The sequence below is a fragment of the Peromyscus eremicus genome, chromosome 3 (genome assembly GCF_949786415.1).
Source record: "Peromyscus eremicus chromosome 3, PerEre_H2_v1, whole genome shotgun sequence".
Taxonomy (NCBI): domain Eukaryota; kingdom Metazoa; phylum Chordata; class Mammalia; order Rodentia; family Cricetidae; genus Peromyscus; species Peromyscus eremicus.
Window position 1 is genome coordinate 137,037,386 of NC_081418.1, and position 16,836 is coordinate 137,054,221.

The window sequence follows — 16,836 nt, forward strand, 5'->3', positions numbered from 1 at the left end:
CAAAGCCTTTAGGCATCAGCCTAAATTGGGAAACATCTCTACAGATTTTTAGAGCTGAACAAAGGTTGTGTGGCTAGAGCAAAGAAGAGAGATGAGGCAAGGGGGTGTTGAAGAGAAAGGCCTTGTCCAAGCTGTGTAGGCCTTGTGGATCGTAGTACAGAGCTGGCTGTTTTCAGCTGTTGAACGTGTCTAAGGGAGAAAGTGCTACACAGGGTATTTGAATCATTTTGGACCAGTGAGGAAGTAGGTTTATAGTCAGGCAGGAGTGAGAACAAAGAGCTCATTGGATGGGGATGGATAATGGAGAAGGGGATTCAGTACAGTTTTTGTATTTAGGATCTGAGAGACTGTTAAGCAAAGATTGGCCAGTCAATCAGCTGAGATGTGAGAGAGCAAACTTCGGATGCAGGGAGGCAGGTAGCCAAGTCACATATGTTCACATGTTAAATTTGACATTTTATGTTGAATAGAGATTATAAACACTTATATACCTATTATCCAAGGGGATGCTTCATACCACTCTGTGACCCTCTTGACAAACTGGCTGTTATCTCTTATTTTAATTGTTTTTCTCTGAGAATAAGAAGCAGTGATTGCAGTTGCTTCCTGATATGAAGTCAACACATTGGCTTTCCCCATGGTTATTTATAAAGCTGTGGATGAGTGTGACTCGTGCTTTTGAAAATCATGGCTGCATTTGTTGTTCACAGGAGAATTTTATATTACACGTCATTCTAATCTCTCTGAAATCCATGTTGCTTTCCATCTCTGTGTGGATGACAATGTGAAATCTGGAAATATCACTGCTCGGGATCCTGCTATTATGGGACTCCGAAATATACTCAAGGTTTGCTGTACCCACGACATCACAACAATAAGCATCCCTCTCTTGCTGGTGCATGATATGTCAGAGGTAAGCAGAAAACCCTGCCCTTTACTGAGTTGTTACATAGCAATACTGTTAACAATCTACATTTTAAAGGGTCCCTTTTCTTTTAACTGGTAGACTTATATCTCCTGTCAAGTCAGTTGAATTCGATGACATATAAAACAGTGAGCAATGCTCAGAAAATTATATGTTGCTTGATATTAGTAAGCATGGAATTCAAGAGAATCTTCAACTTTCAATAATAAATGTGTCTTTTAGCCTTTCTTCTACTCACCCTTCCCCTCCACTTCCTTTTCTTTCTCTGGTTTTACTTGAAGAAGCAGTAGATTTATCTTTACATTTACTGTGGAGTTCTTCTCCCTCTCACCAGCAGCTTGGTGGGAGAAGGGTACAGAAGATGGAGTCACGATGAGTTTCCTGGGAAGCAGACTCCAGAGACCAGCATTGAGGTGCAGATCTGGTTTAGTGTGCATGTTCATTGGCATATATGCATATGTTATCCAATCAGCTAAGGTCATACTGAATTACCATCCAGTGGGTCCAAATGGCACGCAACCTGCATTATGTGATGGTGAACAGGGGGAGGGCAGTGTGTTCAGGCAGTGTGTCTGCAGACAAAGGACAAGAAGCAGGCAACACCCTGGGCTTTGGCACCAAATTCGAGTGTCTCCAGTTAGCTGGGACTCCATTATGAGTCATCTAGTGTTCCAGAGGCTCGGGTCTGCTCAGACAGCCAAAGGAAGTGTTGGCGCTTCTCACATTCCCTGTCTTTTCATGACACCATCTGAACAGAGACTGACCCCTCCATTTACACTTGCCTTTGGTCAATGCTAAGATAAGCTTCATTTTCTGGATATGCATTAGTAGGTAATGGAAAGAGACTCTAGACAGCAGAAAGAAACTGTTTTCTCAAGGATGTCTTTTTGATGGTACAGATACTGGCTTACACAATGAAGAGGTGGCAAAATCACTTACCTATTTTATTAGGTGCTGGGGTTTATTTGGCATTTTTAGTTGCACAAGATTTCTTGGGTGCTTCCTTTAGGCTGTCTTCCCTCAGGCATATAAAAACTAAGGATAGGGAATAAGTTGTAGAAATTAAACAGAGTTTAAAATTCAACTTCAAATAAGCTAAAGGAACAAATAAACTGCAACCCACATGTATGCAGATAAGTCCTTTTGTGGGAGTCCCTTGTGTAAGCAAATAAGCCCTTCTTCCGAACAAGCAGATACAGGGTTGCCAAGCAGGCAGAGGCACCTTTTTTTTTTGTTTTGTTTGGGGGAGAGGTGAAGGAAGTGTGGGTATTTATTTATATTTTTTCATTTATTTATTTGAGATAGTCTTGCTCTGTAACCTTGGCTAACCTGGTACTCATTATGTTGAAATGATAGCCAAAAGGGTGTATCTATGAATATGTATCAATGTATTAATGGGTGCTATGGGAAAACAGACTCACGGACACAGGGTAAGGGAGAGCCAGTTGCAGAGTCCTTCTCTTTTGTGCAGGGAAGATGGGGATCAGCACACACCGCTCCACACTGCCTGACTTGGTCTCCACCACCCAAAAGACAGTGACCCTCTCTCTCTCCTCTTTTAAGTGGTCACATTGGCAGACAAGAAGCCACACCCTAAGGCTTGTACCCCACAGCTATTGGGTGGAACAAATTCCCACAACGTTATGTAGTTCAGGCTGGCCTCAATCCTCCTGCCTCTCTCTCCAGAGTACCAAGATTACAGCTGTGAGCCACCGCACTAAGCAGAGGCATTAATAAAAGCTGCTGTCTGCTGTGCAGATTTAATGCCAGGAAGCAAGCTTCACTATCTGATGACTGTCCTAGTTAGGGTTACTATTGCTGTGATGAAACACCATGAGCAAAGCACTTGCAGAGGAAAGGGTACATTTTCCATCAGGAGCTCAAACAGGGCAGTTACCTGGAGGCAGAGCTGATGCAGAAGCTGTCGATGGGTGCTACTTACTGCCTCTCTTCCCCTGGTTTCTTATGGAACCCCAAACCACCAGCCCAGGAATGGCACCACCCATGATCGGCCGGGCCCTCCCCCATCAATCACTAATGAAAATGCCCTGCAGGCTTGCCTACAGCCAGATCTTATGGAAACACATTCTCGATTGAGGTTTCCTCCACTCAGATGATTTTAGCTTGTGTCAAGTTGACATACAACTATCCAGCACAAGACCAAAAGTTATTACCAAAATAAAAATGTGTGCAAATGTTTTATTATAAAAGAAAGTATAAAGAATTAACCCCTCATCAGACTGATTGTATTTCAGAAGGCCGCGTTTTAACCTTGCAATCAATATAAACACTATAATAATCAGTTCCATCTAAGTGAGGAAGCTAGGTGATTTCCAGCTTATACTGTAGTCTGGGGTCTTTGCTCAGCGAGCACACTGCTGTTTTAGTCAAGAGGATTGTGTTACCATCTTGTGGTGGCAGCCCCACACTTCCCTGTTCTCATCCCACTCACTCTCCCCTGTGTGACATCAGGAGAGATAGACAATACTTTGTAAAGTTTCAGTTCTGTGGAGAATGTGTTAGTGATCCTCACTAACTAGTCATCTATAAAAGGTCTTTAGGGAGTGACAGCTACGATGAATTCCTGCCACAAGGAAACAGCCAGACATTCCTGCAGCTGGATTCCTGGTTAACCATCTTATAAAAATGGTTATACGTAGGTGGGAAACAACCTCAAAAACAGTTTCCAAAAGTCACTCAGTTCAGATCGACTTCCAGACATCTGATAGGACGGGGTTCCCTCTCCCACAGTGTTACAAAAGCTGCCCTTCAAACTGGGACAGCCAGCTGCAGAACATTAACTTTGTTTCGGAAGTGTCCAATTTAATTCACAAAAGTAGATTGAGCCACAGGCCTCCATCTGCTGTATTTAAACATCCCTCAAGGTCGGGAAGTTTATTCGACAAACTCAGATGGCACAGCCCAGGACATAGAGGTGTGTGGTGGGTTTTGTGCAGGGATCCCAAAGTGTTCTCAGATGGTGTTTCTCCTCCTCTAGCAAACAGGATTTCTGGATGTGGTTGCCACACATTAAGGTGTCAAAGTAATGGTGGGGTCTGAAATAGTTCCTGATAGCCATGACAGACAAAAAAGCTGTGGAATTGTTTGCAGCTTAAAAATAAAGAGGAAATGAAAAACAAAAGCAGCTTTGGGGGAAACATGTGGCTTTTATCTGTCTGTGATCTAAAGACACTGTCTTATTGGAGTCAGTCTAACCTAAAGTGGATGGATCTGCAAGTCAGGAACCTGAGTTCCCCACTTTCCTCTTTGTTCACTGTTAACCACTGGATCCTTTGGAGCTTGTGACTTTTGTAATTGCTATGAGAAATGAAGAGGTTTGAGTACATATACATAATGTATGCAAGCATTCTGCTAGGATTCTCAGACTGAACACCTGGAACTCATACTCAGATCATATACAGAACAGAACATTTCCTGCACCCTGGGAGCTGCCCATGTACTCCAGCTACTTAAACCCTTTTCCACGCAAGAATATCCCTGATTTTCACTTAAAAGTGGGGTCTAAGGGCTAAGAAGATGGCTGGCTCGCCGAATAAAGGTGCCTACTGCCAAGCCTGACAACTTGAACGTGACCTCCAGAGCCCACATAGTGGCAGGAAAGAACTGATTCTTGATAAACAGATGAGAGGGAGCAGTGTAGAGAGAAGTGTAGAAACGTGTCTGAAATGGGGGTCAGTCAGGTCCATGTGTGTGGTGTTTGAGTTTGGGAGGCACACCCTTGTCTTTTGTGGGCCAGTCGGGTCCATGTGTGTAGTGTTTTACAGCTCTCACTCTTTGCATTCAGTACTACGTTTGTGAGACATGCACATCTTTGTCTTTGTCTCACTGTTATATATAGCATGATGTGGATGGACTGCAATTATTTAACCTTTTACTATTTAAGGACATTTGGGTGTTTTCTAGATTTTCCTTTTGTTAAGTTTAAACCTCCAGTCAGGGTCAAGAAGTTTACTCTACAAACTCAGATGGCATAGCCCAGGATATAGAGGTGTGAGTTGTGCAGGGTCCTGACTCTCTGTTATTACTTCTAGTGCTCCTGTGAACACTTTATACATCTCTTGGCAATTCTGTTATAAATAAACTTAGAGATGGAGCTATTGGTTATTGGGTTTGTTTATGATTAGTTTTGACAGATATGGCCAAAATATCTTCCAAATTGGTTGTAATAGCCATGTTGTATTTTAATGTTAAAAGTAAGAAACAAGCTGGATATGATGGTTCAAAACCTTTAATCCCAGCACTCAGGAGGCAAAGGCAGATGCATCTTTGTGAATTCAAGGCCTGCCAAGCCTAAATAGTGAGATCCTGTCCACCTCCCCCAAAAGAATCAAAGCTGTTTGCTCACCCTCTGCAATGACTATAAAACTTATTTATACAAATGTTTCAAATATCTCAGGGGCACGTACATGAGAAGCAAAGAATAATCTTATATTACTTTACATTGGTATATGAATTTGTATCTAACTTTGAAGACATGGAACCTAACATGACATATTGAGACTTAGGCTTAGTTTCACACACCTGTAATCTTAACCTTCAATAGGCTGAGACAGGAGGATTGCCAAGAGTTTGAGATCAGCCTGGAATATGTAGCAAGATACTGTTTCAAAAAGTCAAAAAAGAAAATAGGCAAACAAACACTCCAGTAATTCAACTTTAACCCTAATCCAAAGATTCAGGTGTCCGTGTATGGGTATTACATTTAAATAAAAGATTTTTTTATTAAAATCAAAATTGAGAGTTAATTTCAGTTTTAGATCTTTAGAATATATTCTTTGTGCAATGCCTGTTTATGATATATAGTATAATAGCATGACCCAGGTTCCTGCCTTGATACCCAATTCCAAAGTGTATCATTTGATCCATTTAGCTTCCGGTGAATTCCCTACACAGTACGTTCACTTAGTCACTTTGCCAATATATAGGACTTATATTCTAAATTCTTTTGCTGTTGCCTGTCTCTATCCCATCTACAACAATATATCCTAAAGTTTGTTTCTGGGAGTGAGCTTGTGTAACCACTGGCCACATCCCATGATAACAAGCAGTGAGTCATGTCTTCTCATGGCCTTCTGAACTTCTGAAGGCTACTCTTGTAGGCAAAGGGTATTTTTTGGGGGGAGGGTGTCTTTAATTTTTTCAATTTTATTTTCTGTGTGTGAGTGTTTGCCTGCCTGTGTGTATGTACATCTTATACATGCTTGGTAACGGGGGAGGTCAAAAAAGAGGGTGTCAGGTCACCTGGAACTGGAGTTACAGATGGTTGTGAGCCACTCTGTAGGTATGGGAATTGAACCTGGGTCCTCTGCAAGAACAGCAAGTGTTCATAACTGCTGAGTCACCTCTCCATCCCCCTTAGGTACTAGGGTTTTTTTTTTGTTGTTGTTGTTTTGTTTTTTTGTTTTGTTTTGTTTTTTTCGAGACAGGGTTTCTCTGTGTAGCTTTGCGCCTTTCCTGGATCTCGCTCTGTAGACCAGGCTGGCCTCGAACTCACAGAGATCCGCCTGCCTCTGTTTCCCGAGTGCTGGGATTAAAGGCGTGCGCCACCACCGCCCGGCTTTTAGGTACTAGTTTTAATCAGAAAAAATAAGTGGTAGAATAAGAAAACTGGCAAACATCTAACTTATTTATGAGATAGAATTGCTACGTAGCAATTGAAAAATGGAAAAATTTGGGGAAAATGTTTAGCTGTCCGCATTTCTTTTTAGACCTATACTAATAAACAATAGTAAGTTAAAAATAAATCGTGTATGACAGTGTGAATCGCCAGTACATTAGACTGTGCTGTGGACTACAGCCTGCACTTCATAGCTCTGCTGGGTTCATGAGCTGGTATTTTGGTATGTCTTCTAAGTAGCATTGATGAAGCTGTCAGTTCACATCATTCTGAAGAGTGTAAAGTTCTTAATTTGTCTCATGCCATATATTAATTAATCACACGTATACAAAGCAGTAAGGAAGCATGGCATAAATGGATAAATGTGGTGCTTTTTGGACAAGAAGGGCAGTGAAAAGGTTGGGTCACTTTTCCTACATTCTTCTGGGCACTCCAGCTGTGCTGCAGCCTTCCACATCACCACTGTTCCCCTGATGATAATGTATTTGGATAACCCATGCTCTAGATGTTGGTGTGCAGAGCTGGCCATTCAAAAGCCCTTTTCTCATAACTCACAATTAGTTGTTTTCCTGACCTTTACCTGGTGTTCATAAGTTGTTCTTCAGGTTGTAAAACAAATTACTGTCTGGTGATACATTTATATATGTAAAACAAGCACTTCATTAAAATCATATAATAATTCATTTAGGCTGTTACTGTGGGGTTTCAAAAAGTGTTGTTTACAGTAATGTTTTACAGTGATGCGAAATCTCAGCTATGCCTTTGATTTCATTCCTGCTTGTGATTTTTAGTAAATGTTTATCATATGTATAAGCCCCTCGAGGCATGCAAGTGGCCCAGCCTGCCCTGGGGACCTCCAACAGCCAGGTTGCATCCACAGAACACTCTTAACTGTCTTAAGGGCTGGACCCAGCCACCTCCCTACCGAGTAAAAAGCCCAAACTCAGGATTTAAAATCCCACCAATCTCTACCTTGGAAATCTGTATTCTGGAAAGCTCACTCCTGCCCCCCCCCCCCACCACACCCCAAGGAACCCTATATAAAACAAACCCTGTCTTCTGCTCAGTTCTCTGCTGCTTCTAGTAGAGGCAGCCACCCACCTGGGGTTTTCCCTCCCAATAAATCTCTTGTGTGGTATGACTAAGTATAAAATATCCTGAATTCCAAAAGTTTAAGAAACACCATAATGAAACAACAAAATGTATAGTTATGAAAAGATTTGCAGAATGGGAAGATAATTCTGGTGACAGTGCAAAGAAACAGAATTGAATGGTATGCTCACTAACTTGCTATGGAAAATCATAAGGTATTGGCATAGACTGATGTATCCATGAGCGTATTGGCTAAAGATTAAAAATTAAATGAAGAAAATGAGTACATCTAACTCATTAGCTGTCTGATGTAGGCTACTTGTTTATTGCCATTACTTCTGTGATAATGTATTATATGGTAAATTAAACATTTTATTTCACTTGCAGTTATTGTATAATCCAACATAATTATCGTGCTAGCATTGAATGTTTATTTGGTGAAGTGTGTCACTAACTGACTTTAAAATTAATTACCTTGGAACTTTTAAGGATATGTTCATTTTTAAGTCCTGTTTGCTAGGCTCGTTAAATCAACTTTGTAAGTTTACTGTGTAGAAGCTATATGTCTAAAAAACCAAGGAAATACAGTTGGGGTGATTAACACATTAGCCTGGATTTATCTTAAACAGGAGCACTCAACATTACAGATAAAGATCTAATGATATGGGTTTTGGTTTTATTTTTTTATATAAAATTTTGCTGAAAACATATTTTTGTGTGTGTTTGTAGGAAATGACTATACCCTGGTGCTTAAGGCGAGCAGAACTGGTATTTAAGTGTGTCAAAGGTGAGCAGAGCCGATGCTTAGCAGCTACTGTGTAAATCCCATCCCAGTTAGTGAAAGAAGAGCAAGCAAAGGGAAGATGTGAAAGTTGCCTCTGTCCCTGGTGCTTCCGTCAGGTGCTTAATCGAATATCTCATAGTAGACTGTGTGTTTTTATCATTTGTCAGCCACAAATAAACAGATATCTAGCCATTCTGGAACACCAGGGTATCTGGGTACTGGATTAGTTATGTCATGTGACGCTGAAACAAAACGCCTGACAAAATCAAATGAAGGAGGAATGGCTCAGACTTGGAAGTCACAGTCCATCACGTGGGAAGACTTGGCAGCAGCAGTGAAGTGTGCCACATCCATCTGGTCAAGAACAGATGAATGTGGGGCTCGGGTGGCCCTCCCTCACTTATGCAGCCTAGGACACCAGCCTATAGAACGAACGATCCACCTACCCTGAGGGCGGGTCATCCCACCTCAGTTATCCCCACAAACATGTGGAGAGTTTCCAGGGCGACTCTAGATCTTGTCAAGATGATGGTTAATATAAACTACCACAGATGCCATTTACATGTTGCTGGTTCTGACTGCTCTTGTCTTTTATTTTCTGAAAAAATAGAGCCAAATACTGAATTAACTTTTCATAATCTGTTTTATCTTCATTCTGTGAAGGCCATATAGGTCTTTGAGCATGTTGGCAAAACTGTTAAACCTCTCTGGCATAGAGAATCAGAGCCTGTGGGTCTTTATCTGTCCCAGAGGCTTAGCCTTTCCTTTGGACAAGTGGCTATCCGAGCGGTCAAGACATGAGGCCACAGTGAAAATCCCGCTCACCTTGAAAGGAGTGTTGGGATGGAAAGCCGAAGCTCCTAACACAGCAGCCTGTTGTTCTGTTTTAGGTTTCATGATGGAGATGGCTTCATGGGACGGAGGAATTTCTAGGACAGTGCAATTTCTGGTACCACAGGTGTGTTATCTGAGCAGATCCCGCCCCAGCCCAAAGCTGTGCTATCTGAGTAAATCCCACTCCACACTAAAGTTGTCTAAGATATTCCTCAAAGACACAGCCAAGTACGCCACCCCAAACTACTCCATATAATGTCCTGACTTTAAGGGGAGAAGTGTGTCTGGATGCCCTGCAAGCACTTAGTGTGCTCGCAAAGATGTGAGCACCTACCACTCTGCAGATCTTTAACCTCCAAACCAAAAGAGACTTGTCTTCCCTTCTGCTAGGAAGATTGGGGGAGGGGGAGAGAAGGAAGGAAGGAAGACCATTAGCAGATGATTCTGAATTCTCTTTTTCGAGACTGGGTCTCACTATGTAGCCTTGGCTGGCCTGGAACTCACTGTGTAGACCAGACTGGCCTTGAACTCACAGAGATTTGCCTGTCTCTGCCTCCCAAGTGCTAGGATTGAGCCACTGATACCACTGATATACCGGTAATGGTTGATACCTTCAACGGTTCTGAATTCTGTTTAGAACTTAGCAAAACAGATAGAAAACTAGTGCTGTTGACTAGGAGTTTTTCTAGTAATCAGAATCTTTACTTGATATTTCTGTAAGTTGCCAGAGGGTTGGAACTAGAAAAACAGTCCCAATCTGTAGTTAGTAAATCAGTCATGCAAGAAATTTTCACATATTATACTCCCTATCTAGAGTGAGATCCACATTTTAAAATACTTTGAAAAGGTGAAAAGGTCAGTGATGGTCTAACAATTGCAAACTCTTTTTCTTGTTTGCTCTTACAGAGTATTTCTGAAGAAATGTTTTATCAGCTAAGTAACATGCTCCCCCAGATCTTCCGGGTCTCCTCAACACTCACTCTGACATCCAAGCACTAAACCCTAATATGCTGACACTCTGGCCGAAGAGGGTTTCTCAGCTCTCCAGGAGCAAGAGCTGTGCTGGAATCCTGTCAAGCAAAAGGTGCCCAGTGGAACCTGCAACTCAACCACTTGTTAAATTATGATGGACCTTGTCAAACATTCCAAAAATGTGTGTGTTCTGCAGACTAGAGATCAGCTCCCAACTGAAGCATTTACTCAGAAAGCCCCTTCATGAAATAATACCTCTTTTTTTCTACTTATATGTCCTATCTATGAATGATAATGTTAAAATTTAAAGTGTTTATTAAACATGGACATTGGTCGGTATGTTCATTACATTTCCATGGAACCCTCTATGACTTTTCCAAGACATGAGTCCTATCAGATACAAGCATAATTAGCATACAAGTACAATTATCCTTCTACATTGTCAAATCAGAATTTAAATATACATTGCAAGTATATATATCTCTTGTGAAAATGTTTTTGTAGCAATATAAATACACAAGACAAATGTGCTTGTTGTTTTAAATTCTCCTGTTTCAAACCCTGGCCTTTAATCTACTCTTTCTAAGGTTGTATAAATTAGAGTCAGAGAAGGCTTTGAATTCCTTACTGCTGTCTCACCTTCCCTCTGTGACCTTGCCCCTGTCTATTAATAACATTTCATGGCTGGGAAAAGAGCCGGCCTGATGTAAGTCAGTCGAAACCTGCACCTGGCAGCATTATAACATTGACAGTCAGGATCGTTTTCATTTCTCCATTTTCCGTCAATGCTGTTTCCTTACCCATTCTTCTACACCGTTCCCACTGAAGAAACTGCATTCAAATTTCCGTCTCTGATGTTTATCCTCCTTTATCAAAATTGGCTTTTGGTACACTCTTTTTTTCCTCAGAGGCTGCTGTATCCCATGTGTAAGTCATTTGCTAAGAGCAGTGACTCTGAGTCTTTGATGCCATGATAAAGTGGTATTTCTTGATTTCAAGAAAGCAAAAACAGCACTTTAAGTATGCCAGAGTATCAAAACGATGGCAGACACTCTCTTGGTAGACAGAGTGCTTTCCTGTGGAGGACTGTCTTAGATTTCTACTCAAGGAAGAGATGGAACACCCAGTCCACACTATGACCAACAAACACTAATTTTTCCAAGTTCTTTGCCAAGGGACTTGGTACTACATATGGAGAATCCCCACTTCCTGGAAGAAATGGTCTTTCAAGTACCATTGTTCTCATTGGGATTAGTTCTGATACAGGGCACACAGACAGAAACTGGAGATGAACAGGTCAGGATCAGAGACTGTTGCTGTTTGTAAACTGACTGATCTAGCTAGTGTAGGTGTAGTGGGATTGATAAAAACCGCTCAGATAGAGGTGTAGCTCTGTGGTAGGATACTTGTTTAGTATGTGTGAACCCCAGCCAGGAGTAAGAGCATTCAAAAAGAGGACTTGAGTTTTTTTTCACAGATGCTGTGGGACTTAAGATATTTAAGGGTATACCAGCAGCTGGAAGGGTGGCACGCAGCTGTCAGGGTACAGAAGTTTGATGAATGCCACTGACCAGTTTTCTTTATCACCTCAAGGCTGTTTTACTAAGTCACTTGTAACCTGAGGCCTTCACTTAATGGCAATGTAAAGTACAACTTGACCTAGAAAATCAAGGCAAATTTATTGAGTATCCATTTTCAGTTAGTGCTATATTATATAATACATATCAGCAATAAGACTGGAAAAATTCCTACAGTTTTATATATCACTGATGAAAGCCAAAAACCAAGCCAGTATTAATACAATTGCTTGCAGTTAAATGGTGGAGATTTTAATCATGTTATAATTAAGGGAACCTGGATTTTTGTATTTGAGCTAAGAACACTAAGATTATAGCCTTTTCCAAGTCTTCTCATCTGCTTCTTAGAGGGGAGCACTTCATGGAAGATGTGTTATCTTCTGTCACCGTGACTGAATATGTGAGATAATCGGCTTAATAAGGGTTCAGTCCACGGTTGCTATTGTTTTGTGTCTGTGACAGCACAGTACCCGCTGGTGGGAGTATGTGGTCACCGAGACCTGTTCACAGTAGACAAGGAGCAAGTGAAGGAAAACTTCCTTTGGCTAGGCCACACCTCTTAAAGGTTCTTCCACCTCCCCATTATACCGCATTCCAGATTCAAATCATAGCAGATGAGCAGAAGATCTCAGCGGTTCCGACGGCAGAAAAGCCAGCAGACATTCAGCAGACATCAAGAATTGCAGACAGTGCAATCGTGAACAGACAGTGTGTCGAGAGAAGTGACTGCAAGTCTTGAGACTTCAAGGGGGTGTGCTTAACACACACGGGTAAGGAATGTCCTAGTGAACATAGTTGTCTGTTGATAAACAGTTGAATGTTCCTAAGGTAGATGACAGTGAGGTCTTCAAGGCCTTCAAGCTATGGTTTGGAGCTAAGGCCAGAATGCTGAGCCCGGGACCTTCATTTTTCACTGTTCCTCCCTTCCCTCCCCACCTGTTCCCAAGTGAAGCAAAGGGCAGCTCTAACCTTTCCATTGATCTAGAAGTGTGGCGCCAGCTGGGTCTCAGCACGACACTGTGACCAAAATGGAAGAAACACATGGAAAAGGAATTTCAGTGGAAGAATCTTGCTGGCCCAGGAGTTGGCAGTTCTTGTGTTGACACAGCACACACCGTCATTTATGTCATGTTAGTTACATCCCACTCTTCACAAGAAAACTCTTCTTGTCTCAGGATCCCGAGGGAGAAGCCACGAAGCCGGGGAGAAATCGCCTAGAGGCTGCAGCTACTTCGGAGTTTCTGTTCACAATGGCTGCTTTTCTGCGACTTCTCTCCTGTTCAATTGGACTTTGCCCAAAAGTACCCACAGCAATGTAAAGATCATTATCATAAACGTGAAACAATAAAAGGATTATTTTTGCAGTCCCTACCTTCAAAAAATGCCATTGTCTTCAGAACCATTTAAATAAATGATTTTTCTGTCGTCTAACCAGCAACTTTCCTGGTGTCCCCACAGAGCTCTGAAATGTGAAAGCTTAGCACACAGTTGAAATTGTTTAAGCTGTCTGTTTTTGTTTGAAAGCTTGTCTGTGAGGGTGAAGTTCTGAGTGCCAGGTGGCACGTAGTCTTATCATATAGGGCTGTCTTTGTGTAATTGTCACATATATTATAAAATAGATTTGTCATTATAGAATGCCAGGAAATTTCACAAAATCAAAACCAGAACCTTGGCATTTGGTGTAAGCTATGGGTTCTTGTCCAAGTGAAATACGTGTTTTGAAGATTGTTTACCTATCTCAGTGGTACCCCTAAAGCACAGAACCCCAAACAGGCACCACAGCTGCAGACAGAAAGATTGGGAAATGGCTGAGTGTCTTCTGAGGTTCCCCACAGATCCAGGATGTGCTTGTGGCCTCACACAGACACAGCTCAGGTTAGTACTGCACACTTGGGAATTTTCTTGCTGTGTTTTTTCCTTTTTCCCATAGGAAAACACTTCCTGCTACATCCTGGTAAGAGTTGGCTGAACTTCATGCCACATACAGTCCATTCTCACCAATCACACATTCCACATTTGTGAACCCACCTACTCACTAAAGTGTAGTGTACCTGCAAAAAAGTTGTTAACAGTAGGGTCTGGGGAGTGGCCCAGTGGGCGGGAGCTCTTGCCATGCAGGCATCAGGACCCGAGTTTGAAGCTGGGTGTGGTTGTGCATGGACCTGTAACCCCACTGCTTTGAGGAGTGAAGACAGGAGGATTTCTGGGACTTGCTCACTACCATCCCAAATCCAGGTTCCCTAAATCCAGGTTCAGTGAGAGACCCTGTATCAATGGAATAAGGCAGAGGATGACAAAGCATTGTACCCAGTGCACCAACATTCATGTGCATACATGTGTAGCTGAAAGTTTTCCTGTGTCCTGCCTGGCCCGCGGTCAGGACAAATCTCTCTCACCCACCAGTCCCTCAGCTGCTCAGACCCAAGTAAACACACAGAGGCTTATATTATTTTTAAACTATGGCCATGGCAGGCTTCCTGCTAGCTAGCTGTTATATCTTAAAGTAACCCATTTCTATTAATCTATGTTTTGCCATGTTTTCTGTGGCTTTACCTGTGTTCCATTACATATTGCTCCTTGGGCGGCTGGCTGGGGTCTCTCCTGACTCAGCCTTCCTCTTCCCAGAATTCTTCTTGTCTGTTTATCCTGCCTATACTTTCTGCCCAGCTACTGGCCAATCAGCATTTTATTTATCAACCAATCAGAGCAACATATTTACAGCATACAGAGCGACATCACCATCATACATGGACAGGTGCACATGCATACAACACACACACACACACACACACACACACACACTCACATGCATGTGCACAGGGGTGAGGTAAGCCAACAAAGGCAGTAGTTTCATCAAATCTAGATCATATATTGTTCTGGTTAGGGTTTTTTTTTTTTGTCAAGTTGATATAGGCCAGGGTCATCTGAGAAGAGTGAGCCTTAATTGAGAAAATAGGGCATTTTCTAGATTAGTCATTGATGTGGGAGGGCTCAGCCCACTGTGGGTGATGCCACCCCTATGTGTGTGGTCCTGGGTTGTACAAGAAAGCAGGATGAGCAAGCCACAGAGAACAAGTCAATAAGCAGCATTCCTCATGGTTTCTGTTTCAATTCCTGCCTCCAAGTTCCTGTCTTGAGCTCCTGCCTCGACTTCCCTTTTTGATAGACTGTGGCCACGTTGCTTTTGGCCATGATGTTTTATCACAGCATCAGAAAAGTGACTAACGAATGTGTAGTAAATTCCCAGTGGAGAGAAATACAAGGCCTTTGGTGGCACTTTCAGTCATAGTAAACAAATAGAGTTGCTCAATACACAGTGACAACTTTTTCCAACAATGCCCTACCTTCTAATCCTTTCAAATAGTGCCACTCCCTAAGCATTCAAATATATGAACCTATGAAGGTTATTCTTATTCAAACCACCACATTTATCATACAGAAACTGAGACATAGAACTCATTACCAAAATAGCAAACAGGTCCACTCTGGAGACATTTAGGTATCCAGCAGGAATGGTATTGTCATAGATTAGGTGTGACCCATGAGGAAAACATATTGAGTGGTATCTCAGTCTTTCTCCCATGCTTTCTAGATTTCTCTCATTTTTCCTTTTATAATGAATTCTGTTTTCCTGTTAGCTCATCATATTCAAAAGTCTCTAATCCAAGTAACAGTATAGCATCAGAAGTCGGGAGCATTGCCTAAAGAGTTACATAAATCTGGTTCAAATGTTGGCTCCAATTTATGCACAGTGGCTTGTTACATTAGGCATATTACCTACCCTTCTTAAGCATGTTCTTTCATTGGTAAGCTGGATGGAAATTAATAATAGTATCTACCTCATTGAGTAGTTGGAAGGGTCAAATATGAGCAGACTACCTGGCATATAGTCATTCTATAAATGTTTGCTATTATCCTTCCTTCCTGCCTGCTCTTCCAATCTTCCTTCCTGTCTGACCTTTCTTCTTTCCTTCCTTCCTCTCATTAGATAAGAGTCACTTAAAACACTATGTACTCAAGGAGTCGGTGAAAGAACACATGGTAACTCAAAGTACGAGCCAATGTATGACCAGGATAGACAACCAGTGCAGAATAAAACATAAGAGTGCTATGGGAGTCAAAATAGAAACATTAGCAATACCTGGTCCAAAAGAGATGTCAAGTCCATTGAGAGCAGTGGGCTTTTAGCCCTGGCTTTCTCTGGCACTGAGTGGGTATGCTCTGAAAGCCCTTGCTATTCTCAGTGGGTCAAGCCCAAATCCTCTTGGCAGGCAGGCAGACAGAGTACCACCTGTGTCGGTAGTGGAAAGTTTCAGATACAAAGGGTTGGGCAGGTTAGAATGTCAGGAGGAAGTCACAGGGTAGGTGACTAACTTTGGATGTGAGTGGAGCAGGAAGGACTGGCATATTTTTATCAGGTGAACCTAAATTTTAGACATAACAATAGGATGAAGTAGTTAGGGAGTTTAAAGTCTGCCCACATAACTGCTACAGTGAAATAGCTGCCCTGTTTCACATCCCTGGTTATCATTTGCAGTTCTTTTGCTGGTGATCTGATTAGATGTTTCCTGCTTTACAGATGAGCAAGTGAGACAAAAGGATTAAGTGCTAGGAAGGAAGAGAGGGGGTGTCCTGGGGTGAGAGCAGGGGACTAGCAGTCAGAATTCACAGTCTGCTTGGGCTGCTTTTTTTGTGGTGGTGAGCTGAGAGAAGTGGGATAGTGTTCTCTGTTCTTTCCCAGAAGCAGCTGGAGAATCTTGGTTAGTGTAACATTTTCTAATTGGATTTTCTCTATTATAAAATGTTTCCAAAGTATAGAAAAGTTCATCGAATTATTGGCCTACCTACCTACCTATGTACATACTTGTACACCCAGTCCTTTTGTTTGTTAAACCATAATGTTGTACTGTTTGTTTAAAGATTCTTTTTTATTTTTCGTTTATTTGTTTATTTGTTTGTTTGCTTAGTAAGGGTCTCACTCTGTAGCCTAGGCTTTCCTGGAACTCATAATCCT

At 41.9% G+C, this 16,836-nt stretch overlaps 1 protein-coding gene across 1 annotated transcript in view; it reads left to right on the plus strand.

The window, feature by feature from the left end:
* Nucleotides 1–10,771, plus strand: part of C3H12orf4 (chromosome 3 C12orf4 homolog) — a 35,149-nt gene extending 24,378 nt beyond the window's left edge. Inside the window, exons 11-14 of the mRNA XM_059258649.1 lie at nucleotides 711–913; nucleotides 8,385–8,442; nucleotides 9,330–9,397; nucleotides 10,180–10,771. Of these exons, the coding sequence (XP_059114632.1) occupies nucleotides 711–913; nucleotides 8,385–8,442; nucleotides 9,330–9,397; nucleotides 10,180–10,272 (422 nt within the window). The 3' untranslated portion in view covers nucleotides 10,273–10,771. The remainder of the gene's footprint in view (nucleotides 1–710; nucleotides 914–8,384; nucleotides 8,443–9,329; nucleotides 9,398–10,179) is intronic.
* The last annotated feature ends 6,065 nt before the right edge of the window (nucleotides 10,772–16,836 follow it).